Source organism: Pterocles gutturalis, unplaced genomic scaffold (genome assembly GCF_000699245.1).
Source record: "Pterocles gutturalis isolate BGI_N339 unplaced genomic scaffold, ASM69924v1 scaffold51785, whole genome shotgun sequence".
In the NCBI taxonomy this organism is placed as follows: Eukaryota; Metazoa; Chordata; class Aves; order Pterocliformes; family Pteroclidae; genus Pterocles; species Pterocles gutturalis.
The window spans coordinates 12,524-32,547 of record NW_010147842.1 but is presented as its reverse complement, the minus strand read 5'-3'; the positions used below and the strand labels follow the sequence as shown (position 1 = coordinate 32,547).

General features: G+C 44.6%; 1 protein-coding gene across 1 annotated transcript; it reads left to right on the top strand.

Annotated features, from left to right (window-relative positions):
• Window positions 1–5,539: 5,539 nt before the first annotated feature.
• Window positions 5,540–19,943, top strand: KIAA1467 (KIAA1467 ortholog; the record flags this gene model as incomplete). The annotated part of the gene is made up of 12 exons (XM_010086170.1): window positions 5,540–5,932; window positions 6,871–6,969; window positions 9,577–9,765; window positions 11,229–11,359; window positions 12,044–12,191; window positions 12,538–12,679; window positions 13,328–13,471; window positions 16,949–17,030; window positions 17,252–17,407; window positions 18,007–18,124; window positions 19,282–19,508; window positions 19,938–19,943. Coding segments are annotated over 12 exons (1,835 nt in total), but the record flags the coding sequence as incomplete, so codon positions are not given.
• Between the last annotated feature and the right edge of the window lie 81 nt (window positions 19,944–20,024).

Sequence of the window (20,024 nt, the reverse complement as noted above, 5' to 3'; positions counted from 1 at the left end):
CCTGGCTGCGGCCCTGTGAGGAGCTGGGCCGGGTCTGCGCGGGAGGAGACGCCGGGCCCCGCAGGCCGCGCAGAGGTGGGCACAAGGGCTCCAGGCAGCCGCCACCACCAGCAGAAACCGTTAGTCTCTCTCTGATCCCTTCCTGCCGGGTTTTATCCCCAAAATCCAAGCCAGGAGTTTGATAAGTGCCACTGCAATTACCCAGGTAAATGTGTAAAATCAGCATACCACCTCTGCGTACCTTCCAGCCAGAGATCTTTAGTGAGATGAAAGGATATTCAAGCATAAAGGACTATTGTTTCAGGGAACTGGATCTTTCAAAGATAAGGCAGTGAGCAGCAGTCCAACAACCCTTCTTTTCAGGGAGGAGATTAAAAGGAAATGAAAATACATTACAAAAACAGATCTTTAGAGCATGCTAGTTGCTGTTGGATGGAACGGAGATGGGTGCCAACGCACCTGGCTGCATTAACCCAATGGGAAAGTGCCTCGTTGTCCCACTAGACCATGTCTTGCCTTCAGGTCAGCCATGGGGCAGAGACAGGGCCCAGCTGTGCGCTGCTGGGGGAGGGGTGCTTCCGGCATGGTGGGCCACTATGGTCCTGCAGTGCCCCAGTCTGTGAAGTTGCACTCAGTAGGCCGGTAGTACTTTCCTCATTCATCAGTCTATGAAGATCACGGTAATGTTTTCAGGGCCCCTCCTGCCAGCTTTTAGTAACTCATACAAGGAGTCGTTATTTTCTAGTTTGTGTTATATCTGTTATATCTCATTCAAAGAAGTTTTGTTTGCAAATCAGTTTCTTCCTGCTTATATATCTATGCTTATCTAATGGGAAGGAATACATTTTACATTAAGTTTATTTAGGAAGAGTGCTAACTGGTGGGTAAAAATGTGTGTGTTGGGGTGTGACGACTGGGGAACTGTACAGTAACAGGTACAGATCTCTTCTGGGACCTTTGGAACCAACGTGATCTGTTTGATATCTGCTGTTGGGAGGCACTGATTTGGAAAAGAGCGTAGGCCTTGCAACTGTAGTTCAGAAAACAGTTCTTGCATCAGTCCTTAGGTTAAATTGCATATATCATGCCTTGTTTATGTGGTTAACTCTTGGAAAATGGAGCTTTCAACAGCAATGAGAAAGCAGAAAGCCTATTGCTGTAGCTGTTTTTTCCTGCTGCATCTCATTAAATTAGTTACATCAATATGTGGCAATTTATCTCCCCACGGGCATAGAGGTCTGCCTGCAGTACCCAGTGACTGGTGCCTGACAATTGCCAGCTGGGAAAAAAAAAAAAGAAAAATAAACAGAACATGAAGTGGGTACAAATGATACTGTAACCAATATGTCATCATTGGAATAATGCACTGAAAATTGAACTTGTCTAAAGTCCAAGATTTGCTCTTTTCACTCCAAAGTAAGTACAAAAAAAAGCTTTTCCAGTGAGTTGAAAACAGAAAAAAGATTATGATTAATATCTTTCAAGCCATCAGTAGTAGGATTATTTCATTATGAGTGGGACCTGATTCCAACACAGATCACCTCACAGATTCCTCTTTTCCAAATCATGATCACATGATTCATCTTTTCTTCTATGAGAGGTCCCATTCTTCTACTGAAATAGTTGCAAGAGCTACCTGTGCAAAAAGTACTATTAGGAAAATGCACAGGGGATTTTCAAAGTCATAAAGTGCAGTTTAGAGTCCAACTGCTCTTGAAAGTCGGTAAGTTTGGGGCATTTTCTCTCTTCTGGCTTTGAAGACCTCTATCTTTAGTATTTCCTTTTTCTTCCAGTGGCTGCAAAGAAAAAATCCAGGATGCCATGACCAGTAACATAGCCACAGACCATGAGCAACAATTTCTTAGATTCCGCAGGGACTAATTTATCATGAAGGTTACACAGTGTTTATCATTTCAGGAGATAGGGTGAGAGTTTGCCTAAGGGGTTAGCACAGGTCTTAGCATTTCTGCTTCCACAGTGGAAAGCTGAAAACTGCATGGGAGTGTTGGATTTTCTGATAGCTGATCATTCGCAAGAGAGACAGTTTTATCTTTCTCTTGATGGACAAACTGTCTTCCCCCAGCCTGAGCCTTGTGGTTGACCAGAAAGGAAAGAATTTGACTTCTGGAGTCACATAAATCACTTCTCAATAAATTATAATTCTCTAAATGATGAGAGACTGCCCTTGTTTTTACACATTCTGTACTGCTGTTTATGTCTCTCTATGCTTTTCTGTTGAAAAATCATTTGGGAGTGATTACTGGAAGCCAGGTTTGGTGTATCCCTCCTTCCCACAGCCGGTGACCTGAAACTCAGATGAAGAGTCATGTTCCCCTGCTCTCTCTCTCCAACCAGGTGAATCATGGGTTACGTATTCTCTGCACTGCAGAACAGTATCGGGAGGCTGGGCTGAGCACGTCCTCACCATCCCTCCAGATGCATTCCCAAAACACCTACAGATCACTTGTTGAGGCTCTCTCCAAACAATGGGAAATGAGTGTTTGAATCCTCTGAAATCAAATATGCAATTGAGTTTCCCATGTGCTAGGTGAGTGCTCAAACAGCCATCGTTAAAGGGTAGTGTCTTCCCTCCTTTTAGCTTAAAAAAAAAAAAAAAAAAGCAGAGCATTTTATGCCGACCTTACTGAGTGGCTGTGCCTTGTGAGATTGCCAACTAACCTTTTGAGGAAAGGTAGGGAGAAGGAATGCTAGTTTCTGGTTCCTGGTCAGGTTTAGACATGATAAGACTGAGCAGCTCTCTGATTTATAGCTGACCTATAACTCAATGGATCCTTTCCTGTGTAGATCACCAAAAGCTGTAAGTCGTTACTGTGTTGTAGCTGTTTTCTAGCCTCTGGTCAGTCGATTGAGATTCTGACCTGGTTCTCAGCAGGATGGATGTTCCTGTCACAGATCGTCTGTGGTGGTTGACACCACTGTCGATGTTCCCAGCATCTCAGTCCCAGCCAGTTCAAGGACTGGGTGAGCCATAGTTTTGAGGTCCTTTCTGTCTCCTAGAGATCCAGAATGAAACTGTTCTGGATAAAGCTCATTCCTGTTGATGCTTCTAGTCACCCCAAGGATGAACAGCAGTTTTTTGTCTTCTGGGTTGACTGTCTGGAATTAAAATAATTAAACAAATCACAGTCTATCTCAAGTGTAAGCATGCTGTTGTTTGTTTTTTTTTTTTACTCAAAGGACACCAGCTTCCAAAACCAGGAGCAGTCTGGTTAATATTGCTGTCCGACTTTGACCTCTCAGGCTAAATACAATTTACTCTTGGGCCAGCAGCATTTTCTTTTCATACCAGTCTGACCTGACTTGAACTGGCACATCTGGATCTGTAGTGAGAAGCTGCAAATACCCTGCCAGTGAGTCCTCTCTGGAATTTCTTGTTTTCGCTGAGTACTCTTTCAGCACCTTGTCAGCACAACCTACTATATAGACATCTGGGAAATTCACACTGTGCTGTCACTGGAATCTCCGTGCAGAGAGCTGTGTGTCACCGAGGTCGGTGGCCTTCTGTGCTGCTCACAGGATGGAGCCAAGGTTATAAAAACTTCCTGAAAAGTGAACACTTTGTACGTGTGTTTAGGGCAGATCTGTGTGAAACAATGCAGTATCTCACAGGGACACACCAGGCAGTCCCATAGGAATGTAGTATGTTTTAGCTGGGTACTCTACCTCCACAAGGAACAGCTTTTTAGAATGTGTATGTGCACCAGATTGTTTTTATGAGGTCCTTTCGTAGAAGCCCCTAGTTCAGAAAGGAAGATTCTGATTTAGATACGTATCTTGTTGGATGTCTTTATTTCCCTCTGTTCAGTGTGGGTACATTGTCCTGGCTGCTCCACTTAGTGTGGGGCATTTGGTCTTTAGTGGGATTGACAGGTTTTTTGTAATCCTAAAATTGACACTGAATACCATACAGTATATACAGTTCCCCATACAGGAAGGGGAAGTGAAGGTCCTTTTGTGGGCAAGAAATGAGATCCACATGCTGCAAAATAGATTCTGGTGTGTTGCACTAACTAGATATCATATTATGTCTGTAACTGTGACTCTCCCTTTAACAGGAAAACCAGAAGTAAGACATATTATCTTATGCAGGAAGAATAACCATGAAGGCACTTAAATTTACGCTTTACAAAGCCTTGCCATCGTCTTAGTGTCTGAGAGTGGTTACAGCTTGCGGATTTTTACTTGTTATTTATGCCTTGCATGTATCACTTCAGGCGTCTTCAGGCATCTTTAGCTCCTCTCTCAGGTCAGTCAGCTTTAGGAAAAGGGAAATGTGGCAGATACGTGGGATAGCAAAATCCCACCTTGGAATAGGAGAGAGAGAGAAATAGAAATAGACTGAGACCCTGCAGACATCAGAGCAGTGGCCATGGCTCCATGCCCAGCCTGGTGGCGCAGGGCAGTTCCCTGAGACGTGATCCTCTGCTCGTAGCTCAGGGCAGTGACTCTGCATGATTGTGCCTGCCCCTGTAAACAGATGGCCCTGGCCTTATGCTGGTATGTACAGCTGGGCTCTGCACCTGCCCTCCTTACACTCCCTGCAGTTGTCTAGGGTTTGGAGGAGAAGTTCTCCCTGTACCAGGCATCTGCGAGGGAGACACCTAAAGCTAAGCTACTTTCTTGTACCACCACCTGAAGGCATCAGTTATCTATCTTGGCAAGGCCAAGCACAAGCTGTCAGCTCTGGTGGGAGCAGGAACAGAGCAGGAGCACAGTGGTTTCGTACTGCAGGGGCTGGAGCACTCCCTCTCGCTGTGCTGAGCTGTGCAGAGAAGGTGGTGTCTTAGAAAGGCAGCCCTGATCCCTTCAGACACCAGCATGTTACTGTCCCAAAAGGGCAAAATCACTTTGCCCTTAATTTCAGGGCGCTGATACCCATTTTTACCACCACTGCAGAGAAACCATGGGCAGTGCTCTATCCCTTCTATTCCTCACAAAGCGGGACACCAGATGTGGCACACTAGAAGGCCACAGTGCTGCTTAGAACAGGCAAGAGGAGCAGGGGAAAAGTGAGTTGCAGAGGGAGGCTAGACTACAGAGGCTACAAGTGAAGAAGGGGCTGTGTCAGGATTAGAGGTTGGCAAATGCTGAAGGAGTTCAGAGTCTGAAGTCAAGACCATGCTGTGGTTTAGGTACTCACAGCATTAAGCATGACTTTGTGTCAATGTGTCTCATTACCAAACAGGAGAGTATTAGAATTAAATCAGGCATGAATTCCATATATATATATATATATACACACACACATATGTATGTATGTGTATGTATATATAGTTATTATATATATACACCTTTATCTTGGGGAAATAAACTGTCAGAATCTTTTCTCCTACAGCTACTACTCTGAAACATGGACAGATCTTGTATTTTCTCTCACACTACTCACTTGGATCCATGCAAAATGCAGACTGCGCTGTCATCCCGTCTGTATCTCTCTCCACTGCAGCCCTTTCTCCACTGAGATCCTGCAAAAATGAGGAACTCATGCTTTATTGTCTCTCTCCATCTCTTTTCTCAGGAAAGAAGAGTCCAGACCTTGGAGAATATGATCCCCTCACTCAGGCTGACAGTGATGAAAGTGAAGATGACCTGGTACTCAACATCCAGAAGAATGGGGGGATCAAAAACGGGAAGAGCCCCCCTGAGGAGATGCAGGACCCTGACTCTGATGTGGAGGTTGGGATGACAAAGCAGCACACGTCAGAGAGTGCGCCTGAGGGTTATCCTGCAGAGACGGCTGGGAGTTTGGAGCAAAAGGTTGCTCCTTCCCTCATGCCATACCTGCGCACAGCGATCTTTCTGCTCACTGTGGTGATTTCGATGATTCTTGTGTTGGTGTGCGCATTTCTAATTCCCTGTCCCCCTAGAGACTTACATAACACCTGGAACCGCAACCTAGGTCAGGGAGCAGGTGAGAAAGCCCCAGGAACAGCATCTGGCATGGGGGAGGTGGCAGCTCCCAGGCTGGGCATCGGCGGGAGAGACCTATCTGGGAGAGCCAGCTCGGAGCAGAGGCCCTTCCTCACCACTGCAGATGCTCCGAGGTAATAGACACTCCTGTGTCCTTCCCACTCTTCAAGCTGAGGCCTGTGAATTCTGGCATCAGTAGATAACAGTGCCACAAAATCTTGTTTCTGACAACACCAAAAAGCATTTTGACTCTTCTCCCATCCTGCCTTTTTTCTGGATGGAGCACTCTGTTCCAGATGGGGATGGCCCAGCCCACTTGAAAACATAGCACCTCCCTCTCTGCATCCTGGGTTTCACCAGCACCTCCACACTGAAATGTGTGAGTGTGTTCGAGAGGAGAGGGTTAGAAGTCTTTGTGTCTCCTAACTGTCTTAACTAACCTTATTTCTTTTGTCTTCTTGTCCTGCTTGAATCAGTAAATCAACATTCAGGATCTTTTGTCATCCTATACAGGCCACTGATAACAAATCTAAAGTATCTCCCATTCTGACCTCTGCAATAAAGTAACAGTGGTTTGTGAAATAATTTGTGCCAAATCTAGATATGTCTCTCCCTCCTTTCTTTCTGCCTCTGGCTACCAAATCTGAGCCTTTCATAAGATATGTGGTTCCCACATCATCTCAGAAAGTGAAGTGGGAAGCAGACATCTTTTTCTGTTAGCTCCTCCATTTTTCCCTTTTCTTTCTCTGACCCAGGTGCTACATTTCTACCTTTCCATGCAGTGGTGGGAGCTGCCTGGCATTGGTGGTTTCCTGGCAGACTCTGTGAGGCTTGGCTGTCCATGAGTCTCTTTTTGTGGGCCAGCCCTCCACTCCCAGTATGGAAAATGAGCTGGATGGCCTTTTTGACAACAGTGCGGTGATTCTCTGACTGTTGCAGGTGGTGTGTTATCCCCACTGGAGCTGTGTGATCTGAACGGCGATGGGCTCCCTGACATCCTCATTGTCTTCACTGCCTTGATGAATGCTAGTGTTATGGGTAAGCGCTGCAGCTGCTTTCCATTCCTCTTTCTTTATGTGTCAGTACGGACCTTTATATGTTTTTTTTACACACAGGAAGTTCCTACCACTGCAAATCTACTGCAGTGCTCTTTTCAGAGTTCCTTGAAATGGCTGGTGTATGTGCCTGTGCTTTGTCAAGCTGCTTATAATTTTCATTGCAAGTCTGTGCTCCCAGACCCTCTTGGGTTAATGTCATCTATTTCCCCTTATGTCATCTTGGGACAAGTCCATCCCTTTGTCCTGTGTTTGTGCACACTTGGTTTGGAGGCAGAGATGAAGCGATCAGAAAGCACTGCTCTACAAATAGCAATTGGAAATAAGGTGAGGTTTTTTCTGCCATTATTATCTGTCAGAGCCCTTCACAAAGGAGCTCAGTCTTAACTACCTCCATTTTACAGGCACAGAGGTGGAAGTGCAGAGGAGGGAAGCAGCTTGACAAAGGTCACAGATGAGATTCAGTGGCAGAGTCTGGACTCTTCCCTGATCTGTGGTCCAGTGTCCTGGTCATTACCAAGGGTAGTTGGTGACAGTAACCATGATGGCAGAGCTAACTGTTGGAGCACTCTGGTTCTTCTGAACTAGACAGTTGCTTGCCAACAGGGAGCATTATGGATTTTTTTTATAGCAGCTGTAGGTCACTGTTGCAGGAAACTCCCTCACCTTACTGCCTTTTTCTCCAGGTCACTCCATATCTTTGCCAGGCTTCAAATTTTTGTTAATTCACAGATAGTAGACTGGCTGATGATGCGGAAGCTACTGTGCCTGGCTGTTGCTCTGCTTCCTCCTCCTGGCTGCTTTTGTTTTCTCTGCTAACCCTGACACCCCTCATGTAACATAGTAGCAGCCTGCTGATACTGGCCGCTGTTACATAGGTGCTCTCAAGTCAGTGGCAACCTATTGCACTGGGCTTCTGAAGCCCTGGCAGTTCCCAGCTGCTGGCTGCACCACATTTACCCAGCCTGGCATCACCTGAGGTTATGTGGATCTGTTCAGTCTCAGAGACACGTTCAGGGAGCAAGCATACATTGCACAGCCTGAAAAGAACTCTTGCAGGAGCAAAATGCCTTGGCTTTTCAAAGAGTAGGGTAATAAAAATATAGTTAGAAGACCTGGAGAATGCTGCTTGTCCATGGCCCAAGTAAGGCCCTTGGTATTTCACAGCAAGTCCTATAGAAAGAAACCTACGGGCAGAGAGAAAGCTCTAGAGCTAGTAAAGCAGAGAGTGAGAGGGAGATACTACTGACATAAAGGCTGCATTCAGTTTGTAGAGGTTGTTCTTGTGTTCTGTATTTTGCCATTGCATTGTAGTTATTTTTCATCACAGACACATGTACAGTTCTCAGCATGCCCTGAATGGAACTAATCATACCTAGCTGCATCCTGGGCTATAGCTATGCTGGAAGACAAAAAGCAGGCACTAAAGCAGGTGTAAGCATGTCACAATCCTAAACTCGCATAGCTGGACATCAGCTCTCCTGTAGCTTATGCTCAGAGCATTCACACTGTGTCCAGTAGAGATAAGCTTGGGATAGGTACCTGACTGAGTAAGCTGTGACATTGTTATCTGCTGCTCCAGCTTGTACACACAACAGCTGTGAGCTGCATTCAGGAGTTAGTTGGTCCTTGCCAAGCCATTAAAGATAACTTGGGCTGGGGTAACCCCTTAGCATAAGCCGGATGATTTTCAGTTTGAGAAAAGTGTGTTTGATTTAGAGAGTGGGCTCAGACTTGCTTTTAGCCAGTGGCCCAGATATAGCCTTTGTGTACTCAGGTCATGTGTTGTTTTGCCGGTAAGACAGGAGTCAACTGGGACTGTTGTTATCTTGAAGTGTATGGGAGTTCATCTTAAATCGTGATATGAGCATACCAGGTGGAGATTACAGTAACCACAATTATGTCTGATGGCAGACTGAGCTAAAAGTTGCTCAGATTTGGAATCAGAGCCAACAGTCAATTGAAACAGCATAGAGCACCTTTTCTTACAATTATTTTGTGCTAACAAGTGAATTAGGAAGACTTCCGAGTTAAAGCAATTGATTGGATTCAATCTGTTTTTCACAACAATAAAAGTATTTTAGAAAAGAAAGGAGAAAGTTCTCACATTCCCAATCACCTTCTGCTGCCCCAGAATTACAGACAACTCAGGAGTTTCACATGAGGTGGTATCTACCTTGGGAATCACTTAAGGCTTCCCATCAGTGTCTTGAGAGAGAGGGAATCAGAAGGATCAGTCTGGTTTGACAGCAGTACATTTCACACCAGCAAGTCAGCACGACTGAGCAGGTTGTTGCCAGGGTCTTGGTTACTCTGTGCCCAACTGACCACATTTTTTGCTGTGAGCTCAGGTCCAGCCTCCACGACTGCACTGTTGTCTGACAGCCCAACTTGTCTGGAGGCTCTGCGCAGAGAGGCTCAGCCATGGGATGGGATTTGACCTTTGCTTTCAGGCAGTGTGGATGTGGCTGGCTCTAGCCACTCAGCTCCAGGAGCTAGAGCTGGAACTCAAGTGCAAAGCCAAAAGGCAGAATAGACATAGCCTCTGATGCCAAGGGATTTCAGTCTCCCTCTCTTCTACTTCTTACAGGTGTCTCTAGGCCCTCTGTAACTGTGGTGGCCCTTTCTGGTATGAATGGTAGCACCCTGTGGTCCATACAGCTTCCAGAGGAGACTCGGAGTGTGCAGTGCAAAGGGCTAGCACTGGGAGCACCCAGAGAGCCTGTCTGCCTTGTTACAGGAACATCAAAATTCCTCAGCCTTCTCAGTGCCTCCACAGGTAGAGTCCATATAATAACAAGCATATTAGAAATGTGCTACTGCTTTCTTGGTTTTTTTTAAAGGGCTAATAAGCATGAATGATTCAGTGCTGGCACTTCATGGTGGCTGTTATCTAGTGACATGCAGGAAAGGGTCAAAACACTGAGTTTCTAGTTACACAGGATGAGAGAGAATCCAAACCATTGGCAACATCTTCATCCTGCCATCTCAGAACATTTCGAAGTGTTAATCATATCCTGTAGCACCCCCGTGGCATAAAGGATATGTAGGGTCTGTTCTCATCAGCATTGAGCTGTTAGTGCAATTCAGCACCTACCTAACAGCACCGAAAAGCTGTTCTTGGAGAAATTAGATAAGAACATATGCTACAGCCAGTAAACCTTTCAGAGAAATTAGGCCCATAGAAGAATTGATTGTATGTGAATGAATATTGCATTTTTAATCACTTCATCATGTGTACCTCCATTCTCTGATTTCTGTTTGTTCTACCACATTAATTCACTGGCAGAAATATTCACAGGTAGGTATAGGGATGATTTTGGAATCAGAACAGAGAATGGAGAGATATAAGAAACCTTGGGTTTAAGTGACAGATCCAGTCAATGAGCAGCAACACATACCTTTCAAATGTTTTTAGGGACCAAATTACTTGCACAGTGTTTTCATGGACCGTATGCTATCTCCTTTACCAGCAGTAGTAATGTTACTGATGTGCACAAGCGTTTTCATGTCTGGCCTTTTGTTTCCTTTGTCATGGAGGTGCAAACCCTATTCTACACAGCAGCAGTGGCAGAAAAGCATTTTTAAACTCTAACTGAAAAAGGAGAAGTGTTGGCAAAATCATGGAGAAGTAAAAGCTTTGAATTTCATTTTGCTTTTTTTTAGGTGTTTAAATTGATTTGCCAATTTGCAAATCAGGTTTTACAGACTTTCCAGCTGGGTTCTAACCATTTGACATGATGTCTGCTAACATGCTTTCACCCTGAGGTGGAGTGAGCATACCCTGCTGGAGTGGCTGTTTGCTGCTAGGAATTTAACTGAGACAATTTTGCACTTTGACTAGCAGAACTGCCCATCTGTTCCCTTTCCTGGCGTCTACCTACAGGCTTTACTGCTGGCGAGTAGCACTCTCATTTAGGTTCTCCTTCCAATAGTGAGCCTCAAATATTCTCTGCTATTTCAGGAAGTGTTTTGGGCTCAAGTCTTTCTAGAGAGATACTGAGAAGGTAGCACAGCAGGACTTGAGCCATGACTCAAAGACAATCTGAAGAAATGCTGAGGAAAGAACTTTGGTTGCTGCTGCAGCTTGCCCCAGTTTGTTGTCTTGTCTTTCCTCTTCTCAGATTATGGTGGAAACAGCCTCTCTTGCTCCCTCCTTCAAGAAGGTTTTGTGGAACCCTCTGGGGATGCCCACTAGTTCCCCAAGTGCAGCAGGTCTCTTTCATCCTGTTCTTCCCACAGGCAAGACTATCTGGACGCTGAACTCCACACACCTTTCAAGTGGGATCTTGGCTGCACCGGCTGCAACTCTTCCAGATGTAGATGGAGACGGGATTAGGGATATTGTTGTTCTGGCCCTCAAAGAAACACAGGTACAGCATATCCCTGCTCAGGGTCTGAAAGGACCTTGACTATCTAGAGGAAGAACAGGGAGCCTGATATGGAAAGGCTGTAACAGAAGCTGAAAGAGCCCCAATTTTTGTTCCCTTAGATTTCCCTGAAAAGCACCCTTTTTCTTTTAGTAGGTCAGAGCAGTGAGATCAAGCAATAATGACACTACCTGCGTTTCTTGTCAGCTGGGACTGAACAGAAGGGTCATTATTTACCCCTGGCTGAGACTTGAGAGTTGTCTGTTTCTGTTCAGTGAATACTTGGTTTGAAGTGAGTGTTTAGCAGCAGTGTAAGGAGCCATGTTGAGATAGATCTCTGGAGAAAGGAGCATTCAGCTTATCCAAAAGAAAGAAATACTTGTGTGATTTATTCAGATGCGTATTTCCTCTATGCTCGTCCCTCCCCACAATTCTAGCATTAATGTTGTTAGAAGAGTTTAGGTTTTTGAAGTCCCTTCCATCTTTGATGCATTTGCAGTCAAGAGAAAAGCATGATTGTAAGACTCCCAGGAAGCCAGATTGAGCAAAGAGAAAGAGACCACTATCTAAGCCTTACTGTGGGGGGAAAAGAGCAGTGGAGCTTCATGCCATGGGGACTGGTGAAGATTTTGGGAGCACAAGTGCATGAAAGTACTGCTAAAAATCTCTACATCTCTCTCTTTGCAGCCTGATGTGTTTTTCATCTTGGTATCAGGAAAGACTGGGACTGCTTTGGGTGGGCCTGTGAGGTACAGCACCAATGGAGAAGGGAAAGTGATTGGTCCCCAAGTCCACGTCACCAGCCGGGGAGCCGTCTACATCCTGTTTGGTTTTGGTAAGATGCACCTTGCCTCTCCAGCACTTCACCATACTGAAAAAACATTAATTTTACCTAAAATGGCCCAGAGTGTCCCAGGGATATCTCTACCATACCTTCTGCTGTGAAAGCTAGGAGTAGAGCGCATGGAAATGAGTCTCACTGCCACGGTTTGGAAAAGCAGCACCAATACCTGCTAGCCTGGAATACCTGGGGGTTTCCAAAGGCACATCATGCAAGGGTAGTTCCAGCTCTGGGCTTTTCTTTGCCTTCTGCCACAACCACAGTGGTCCCAAGGACACTGTGTGCTACTAGGGAGTTAACTTTTGCAGGCAGGACTCTTGATGTTTACTCCTCCTGGCAGGTAATGTTCAAGCAGTTGCCCTGCGGGATATCTTTACCCAAGCCAGAAACCAGGACAGCTTTTATGCAATGCTGCTGCAAGAGGAGCCAGAGTGGGAAAAGCGCCGATCTGTCAATCTGTCAGAGCTCATTGACATTTACAGGTAGGAGATGGACTTGTCATCTTGCTTCTGCTGGGAGAGGAGGGGGAGGGTAGGCACTTCTTAATGCTCCCTCCTACTTCAAAACTGTCCTTCTTTTCATTGTCCAGTTGATAACAATACTCTGGGGAGTTCGTTGTTTCTTCCCTGTTCTGTGATTGTCCTAGCAAAAGAAGTGCATAGTATGGTAAAGGAGAGTCCTTTCCTTCTCTTGCTCCTTGTTCCTTTCTTCCACCCCCTATGCATACCTGGAGGGAAAAAAAAACATGTTCCCAGCTAATGGAGTCCCTTTGGGAAGCTCAGTCTATGTACAGCATTGTGGGCCTGGATTTCTCAGCTCCTTCTCCTGTACTGCCACATTGTGGTCGAGGTCAGCCTGGATAAGAATAAAGGGAGGGAACAAATGTGAACCCCCACACTCCATGCTTTTTTATAGTAACTCAAGATGTTCAGAAGAGCCCACACCTGAATTTAACCCACTTAACTGAGGAACCCCAAAAGGAAGCTAAGTTCCATCACTGGGGAAAAGATGGCTTCTTCAAGAACAGTTCAAATCTTAGGTAGGATGAAATGCCATGTGGACAGGCAGCTAGTGCTGAGATGTGCAGATACAAGCCTCGGAATCTTCTCTTTGCTTTCCATTTTTCCCAGTGGGGGTGTTGACTTCCTGCAGCCAATGAAGGCGCCTGACACAAACTGTAGCAACCTGCTCATCACAACCAAAGAGGGCTTAATCCTACTGCGGGGACAGGACCTGGAGCCCCGCTGGACCCTGGAACTGCAGAACATCAGCAGGTTACACCCTGGGAACGTTTTTCTGTCTTTTTTTTTTCCTGTACCATTTCCTGCCTTTCACTTTTAAGCACATGTGCTCCTTAGAAAGCACTGGAGAAAAAATCTTCATGTCTGCAGAGAAATGTAAGAACTAGAGGTGTACAAATGCATCTCTGAACAAGTGAGGAGGGCAGGGGTGCAGGGAGCAAGGAACAGAAGTCTGGAAACCTGAGCTGTGTCCTTGTGAGTGATTACAAATAGGGGGCTTGATTCAGGTACCCAACACTGATGTCATGACTACTGTCATGACATTGGAATTCAGGAGATTACTGGTGTGTGATTCATCCCATCTGCCATGCAGGGCTGCCACTTGACCTCTCAGTGGAGAGGAGCAGTTGCATTAGTGATGTTAAGTTTTTAGAGAAGGTGTCTGAGTATGGCCCACAGATTTTAATGTTCCTTGAAAGCTGAAAATGAGCACTCTGATGGCAGTTAGCACACCATCTATACTAAATGTAAACCTTAAAATAATACTGCTCATCCTCTAATTTCACACATGGAAATTAAGTAATTTGCCAGATCTCATGGGTTGATAATAACTATCAATTTTAGCTTGCCCAGTATTAAATATTTGCAAAGGGCAGTTGGGCACAGTTGAGGGAAATTATGTGTGAAACAAATTGCTTGCTCTGCTGTCTAGAGGAAAGAAAGCAGCTCTCAGCTCAGTGTTACCGACTGTCAAGAGCATCTATAGGAAGAAGGCATTGGATCTTCATTAAGCAAAACAAAATTGGAATTCAGCTAGGTTTGATATTCAGATAATGTTCACATTCTTGAGGGCTGATGGGTGACATAAACAATGGCTTTAGAATAGCTTATGGCTGGTTGATCTTACTATGGGGAAAGGAGAGGGACTAAAAGTGTTTTGGGCCCAGAGTCTGCAGACTTCTGGATGTGTCTGGCATCTAGGTCAGAGGCTAAGTGTGTACTGATTAAGCAAAGCCAGTTCATAGATGCTGAAAAATCAGTCATGCGCAAGAAACTTCTAAATGGACCCACTAATTAATTGGAAAATTTCTGCAGATTCAAATCAAGAAGGGTTGAAAACTGCTTTACCTGTTCCATTCACAGAATCACAGTATGGTTGAGGATTGGAAGGCATCTCTGGAGATTACCTAGTTCAACCTACTTGCTCAAGCAGGCTTAGCTAGAACAGGTTGCTCAGGGCTGTGTGCTGTCAGATGTTAGTGCTCCATCTGTGAGGATGGAGACTCCACAACCTTTCTGGTCAACTAGTATTCTAGGTTGCTGCATTCTGACTCTGTTTTTTCTGGTTCCATGTCCTCCCAAGGGACAGAGTACAACACGTGTACAGGAGCTGCCAGACAGGCATTGAAAAATAATGAAAGCAATTCTTGTTCAAGGCCACTCTGCTAATGTCCTGGACTGCCTGTTTGGCAGTTAAGAGAGACAAAATCTGGCAGACTGAATCTATTGTGGACAAGCGTTTATTTAAGAGGGTATTTTTACTAGGATTTAGAGCTAAGTTCTGCTTGAGCAAAACAGGCTTTGGGACAAATTCAGCTCAGGGGTGTCACCAGACAGTCAAACAGACCCAAACCCAGTTCCTCATCAGACAAAGCTTACAGAGCCAGCTGAGTTCCCCTTTTCCTGAGTAAACCTGCCCCAAGCACACCACTCCAGCCAGGCAGACTGGGTCCAGTCTTTTGGGAACAGTCTGAGAAGAACAACCTGGCTGTTACACATGTGTTGTATTTCCAGATAGCTTTTGACAAGATCCCTGGAATACCATAAAGGAGAATCAGTAGTCATAAAACAAGGGTGAAGTTCAGAGACCATGAAATTGAGTAAGCAGTTGAAAATTGTGTTGTAAATGGATGTTTCAGATGAGAGAGGATTAATAGCAGGTTGTTGTGAGGATTGCTGTTGGACAGGAATAATTAGTAGCCTTCTGGTTAATTTGAGAAGGTGCCCAGGGGATTTTTCAGCTGATTGGTAGCATCTAAAATACTTATGCCTGCCTGCATTCAGTTTGTGGGATCTGCCATTGACTGTAACCCATAAGGGACACAAGAAGAGGCACCTTGGGAGAAGTTTTAAGTCTATGTCCATAAGATAGAATTACCTACTACTTCCTTTTGCTACTGGAGAGCTTTCAAGCTATGGGTGTGTCCCATGATACTGCTTTGAAAGCATTGGTTCTGGTTGCCAAAGGTGTCTGTAAAATGAGTGACATTGTTTGATGCAGTAAGTATAAATAGGCTGCTGTATGTGGCATTGCTTTTCAGGAGCTATTCTGGTATGCAAATTTTAAAGGGGAAGCTGGAAAAAAAATGGAGAAAATGGCTGGAAAAAATGCTTTATCATGGAAGATTTAAGTCAATGGGTTTATACAATCAGAGAGAAGCCTGAGAGGTGAGTTCATAAGCCTAAGTAATGGGAGATAACAGGCATTTTAATCTTGCCATAGCAAGAACAAGTGCCTTGCAGCAAAAGCAATTCATGTTCAAGAAAATGAAAACGCAGGCCTGTTTCTTTGGGTGAGATTAATCATGAGAACTGACTGTCGTGAGAAGTGATTAATTAATCTCATCTTTGTATTTCTGTCGCAAGCCTTGTGGCTGATAGATCTAGTTAAACTCAGCCTCCTGATACTTGGTTAATTGGGTGAAATACGGCAACATGTCATAAATGAGAGGAGGGAGGACATGTTCTGATGATCCTGCCTTCCTATAAAATTTCAGATTCTGTTAATATTGAGGAATGGTTTGTGCTTATTTAGAACCTTGTGTTTAGCTGTAGTGAATTTGAGGAAGGCAGAGGTAAGACTCAGAAAGCCAAAGGCAAGCAAGATGGTTAGAAAACAGTTATAGTGAGAGATATTCAAGTAATAATGTTATGTCACCCAGAAGGGAGAAAATGAGAGGGAACTTCATTTAAACTGCTGAAGGTTATAAAAAGGCTTGTAAAACCACCAAGAGTAAGAAAACAAAGAATCATCGGCTGACATTAATGGTGAGTATATTAGGTGCCATTTCACACAGCTAAGACAGCCTGGGAAATACACTTTCATCTGGAGGTCAAATCTGACGATGCATTTGGAAAGGGCTGGGTAATTTTTTATGACCATAGAAAAACTGAACAGGTTCTCATGCTAAGGAAAGAATAATACAGTCATGTCACAGGGTGATAAACAGATGTCTACACAGCCTAGCAAGGGATGCCTCCCACACAGATGACTCTGAAGAATGGCTAACAAGCACCATGGGCTGCTTGATCATTTTTCACTTTTGTGATCCACCAACAAATGGTGCCTGCCAGTCAGAACAGTTCTGAGTGGTCGAAAGATCTTATTTAGTATGGCAAATCTCGCCTTTTTAAGAGGCAGAATGGAAGATGAAAGCAACTATGCTGCCTTCATCTGAAATCTGTGTTTTTCTGCCACGGAACTGAGTGTTTCTTTTTCCAAATTTGCAGCCAGCCTGTACCAGGTTACTTCAGTGCTGACCAAACTCTGGACTTCATGCTGCAAGCACAGACTGGAGATGGGAACAAAAAGGTAAAAAAAAATGAAGGCAAGGCAACACAGGAGAGAGGATGGTTGGGTAGAAGGGGACAATCATTCCCTGCTCTTCGCTCTTCCCATTTCTATGGCTGACCCTTATTGCTGTGTGGCCACAGGCATGAAAGGGAACAGCACAGACCATGCCACTGCAAGGGGACCCTCTGTGTACCCACAGCTGAACACCTATTAATGCTAGATCTCTCCCCTGCCTTGAGGTGATGGTGATAGACGGCAAATCTGGCCTCCCTCTTTGGAACCAGGAACTCCCGTGGCACAAGCAACAACTGGATGCACTGTCAGTCATGACTTTGGACAAGAAGTCTGTTTTTCTCTTCTGGGCTGATGAAGCACAGCCTGCGTTACAGAGTTTGGTGAGCAAGCATCCTTTCTTCACTTTGAGATTTCTCTGCAAGGCACGTGCAGTCTCTGTCTTTTATTCCTAATGTAACTGAACTTTAATCCTGCCATATAAGAAGGCTGTCAGGGACATATTTTCCTTTTGCTTTGGCACTCTGACTTCTCTGAGCGTGAACACAGGAGTTTTTGTGTGCAAATTCTTCACTAGAAAGCTTTACTGACAGAAAGTTCATGTCCACAAAACTAAAACTTTCAGTGTAAATTTCATTTTTTTTCTGCAACTCTGAGGTATTTTTACTGCAGATTTGTTCCCAGCTCCAGAGCACACAGGCACACAAGTCAGCACACAGACTCAAACTTTCAGGCTGTAGCTTCGCCCGTTAAGCTGTCTTTGACAGAGCCACATCTCAGCCTTACAAAACAGAAGTTGTGGAACAAATTAGTTTTTAGAAAAAAAACTTTGCATTATTTCATCTCTGTAAAACCATAGAATTTTTGATTCTCTGATCCGTGTAAAGGCAGCGCAGTGTCAGAAAACTTTGTTTCTTTGGCAAAGCTAGACTTCTCTTTGCTAGACAGCTGTAACGTTTTTGTCTGCCTTTCATTCCAACAGCAACCTGGTCCCAGACCTGAGCACCCAGGACTGCACCACCTCTATCTCCTCCATCCAGTTTTTCCTGCAGTGCTTTTGGACCTCACCAATGCCACAGACAAAGTCATTGCTTCAGCCAGTGAGTACAAATGGAGGAGAAACTACCTAGGCTAAAAGAAATATGGAGGGAGAAGTAGCTGTGAGAAACAATGGGGTGTAGTTGTGCCTTTAAAGGTGTTGCCTGAGGTCCACCACACATAGGCCAGCAATGGGAAATAAGATTCATCTTCCTCCTGAAGGAAGGTTCTGTCCAGCCCCTACGTTACAAATAAAAGACCCACCAAGTTTCTTGCACATGTTTAAGCAAGGAAGCATCCGAGTTTGATTTCCTGAATGTTTTACACCAGAGAAGTTCCCTGGCTTTCCATGGAGCTGTTTATGATTCAAGGCAGTGCATGAAGACTCATGACAAAACTTTTCTCTGTCGCTTCAGATACACTTCTGCCTTTGTTGGCCATTCTTCTCCTGCTCTCTGGGATAGCAGTTGTGCTGCTTCTTCCTTTTTCTCTTTGAAAGGGGGAATCCAAAATATTTAAACATGTGGTTTTAGGGAAAAGTAGATCTGGATTTGACATCTATATGATTGTACAGTCCCTGTTGAATTTTCTTGCTCTTTCTAAAGCAGTTCAACCAACAGCCAACCTGTTGAGCATGGCAGGATGTGGGATAAAAGATCAATTTATCCAGCACTGAGTCGAGTAGTCCAGGATGCATAGAAAAACTACTGTACAGTGATACATCTAATTGGATGTGTATCAAAAACACAGCTCAGTCAAGAACAAATATAATATAATTTTTAGAGGGCTTTGTTAGAAACTGGGATTTCTGAGGTCTGTACAGATTATTTTGCAGTGACTGGCGTGATCTGACTTGCCCATGCTTTACCAATTTCCTCCTCTATAGAGGTAAAACAATATCTGCTAACAGGTCTGGGAAGGAAAGCTCTCTGAAAGTGAACTGCATTATATGTGCATCTCCTATGTCAAGCTCAAAAACATCACCTGCAGACAAGCCCTTCAATTTGTGATCTAAATTTCAACTTTATTTCCATGGAAAATTTTTAACTTAAAATAATTTTCCCTGTTTAACTAAGGTACATGCAATAGTAAATTCAGACTGAATATACCCTTAGTCCAGTGGATGCTTTGACTGAGTGAAGACTGTAAGATTTCTTTTGGAAGAAACATAATCATTTACTCCTCACCAATATTTTCTCTCCCTTTTCTGGTGAACCAGTTGGAATTAACGATCTCCAGAAGGATGCATTTCACATCACTGTGACGACAACTGCAACTTCTGAAAAACAGCCAGGATTTCTCTCGGTCAGCAAGCTGGGCCTGAAGTGGGCCATGATGAATCAAGGTCGAATGGTGTGGCTAAAGGACACCACCACTTCCAAAATCACCCGTGGAGAAGTGAGGCGATTTCTTGCCCGGCTGAAATTTGTTGACTTTCCTCAGAAGGTGAGATTGTGCAGGAACCTCTAATGAAATCCAGGCCTTTGAAAACATCTGATCTCTTCCCTACAGACACAGTTAGGTGCTTTCTGGGATGCAAAGTGACTGCTGGGATGCAGAGAGACTGTTTGCAAGATGACTGGCTTCCCCTTTGGGCATAAACTGGACAGATTATGAGGCCCAGCTGTACTTTGGGAGTTGGACAAGGAGGGGGATCTTAGAAAAAAACAAGAATGATGAGCATAAGGGACTGACACACTCACAGAGGGAACAGAGAGGTGGGACAGAGGTCACTTGTTTTGACATGGACAAACAAGGGTCTTCCATATAGTGGTACCCAGGTTCAGTTGCTGACCTTTGAATTACCACTTTTCTCTACCAGACTGGATTATAATAGGTTTTGTCTTTAGTTTTTACTTGCCTTTCCTTTTCCAGGTCTAGCCTGGTGGTTCCTCAGATTTTGGTTGAACCTGTGGCCTGTATGGGGAATACGGGAAGCTGCTCTGTGGATCTTCAGGAAAA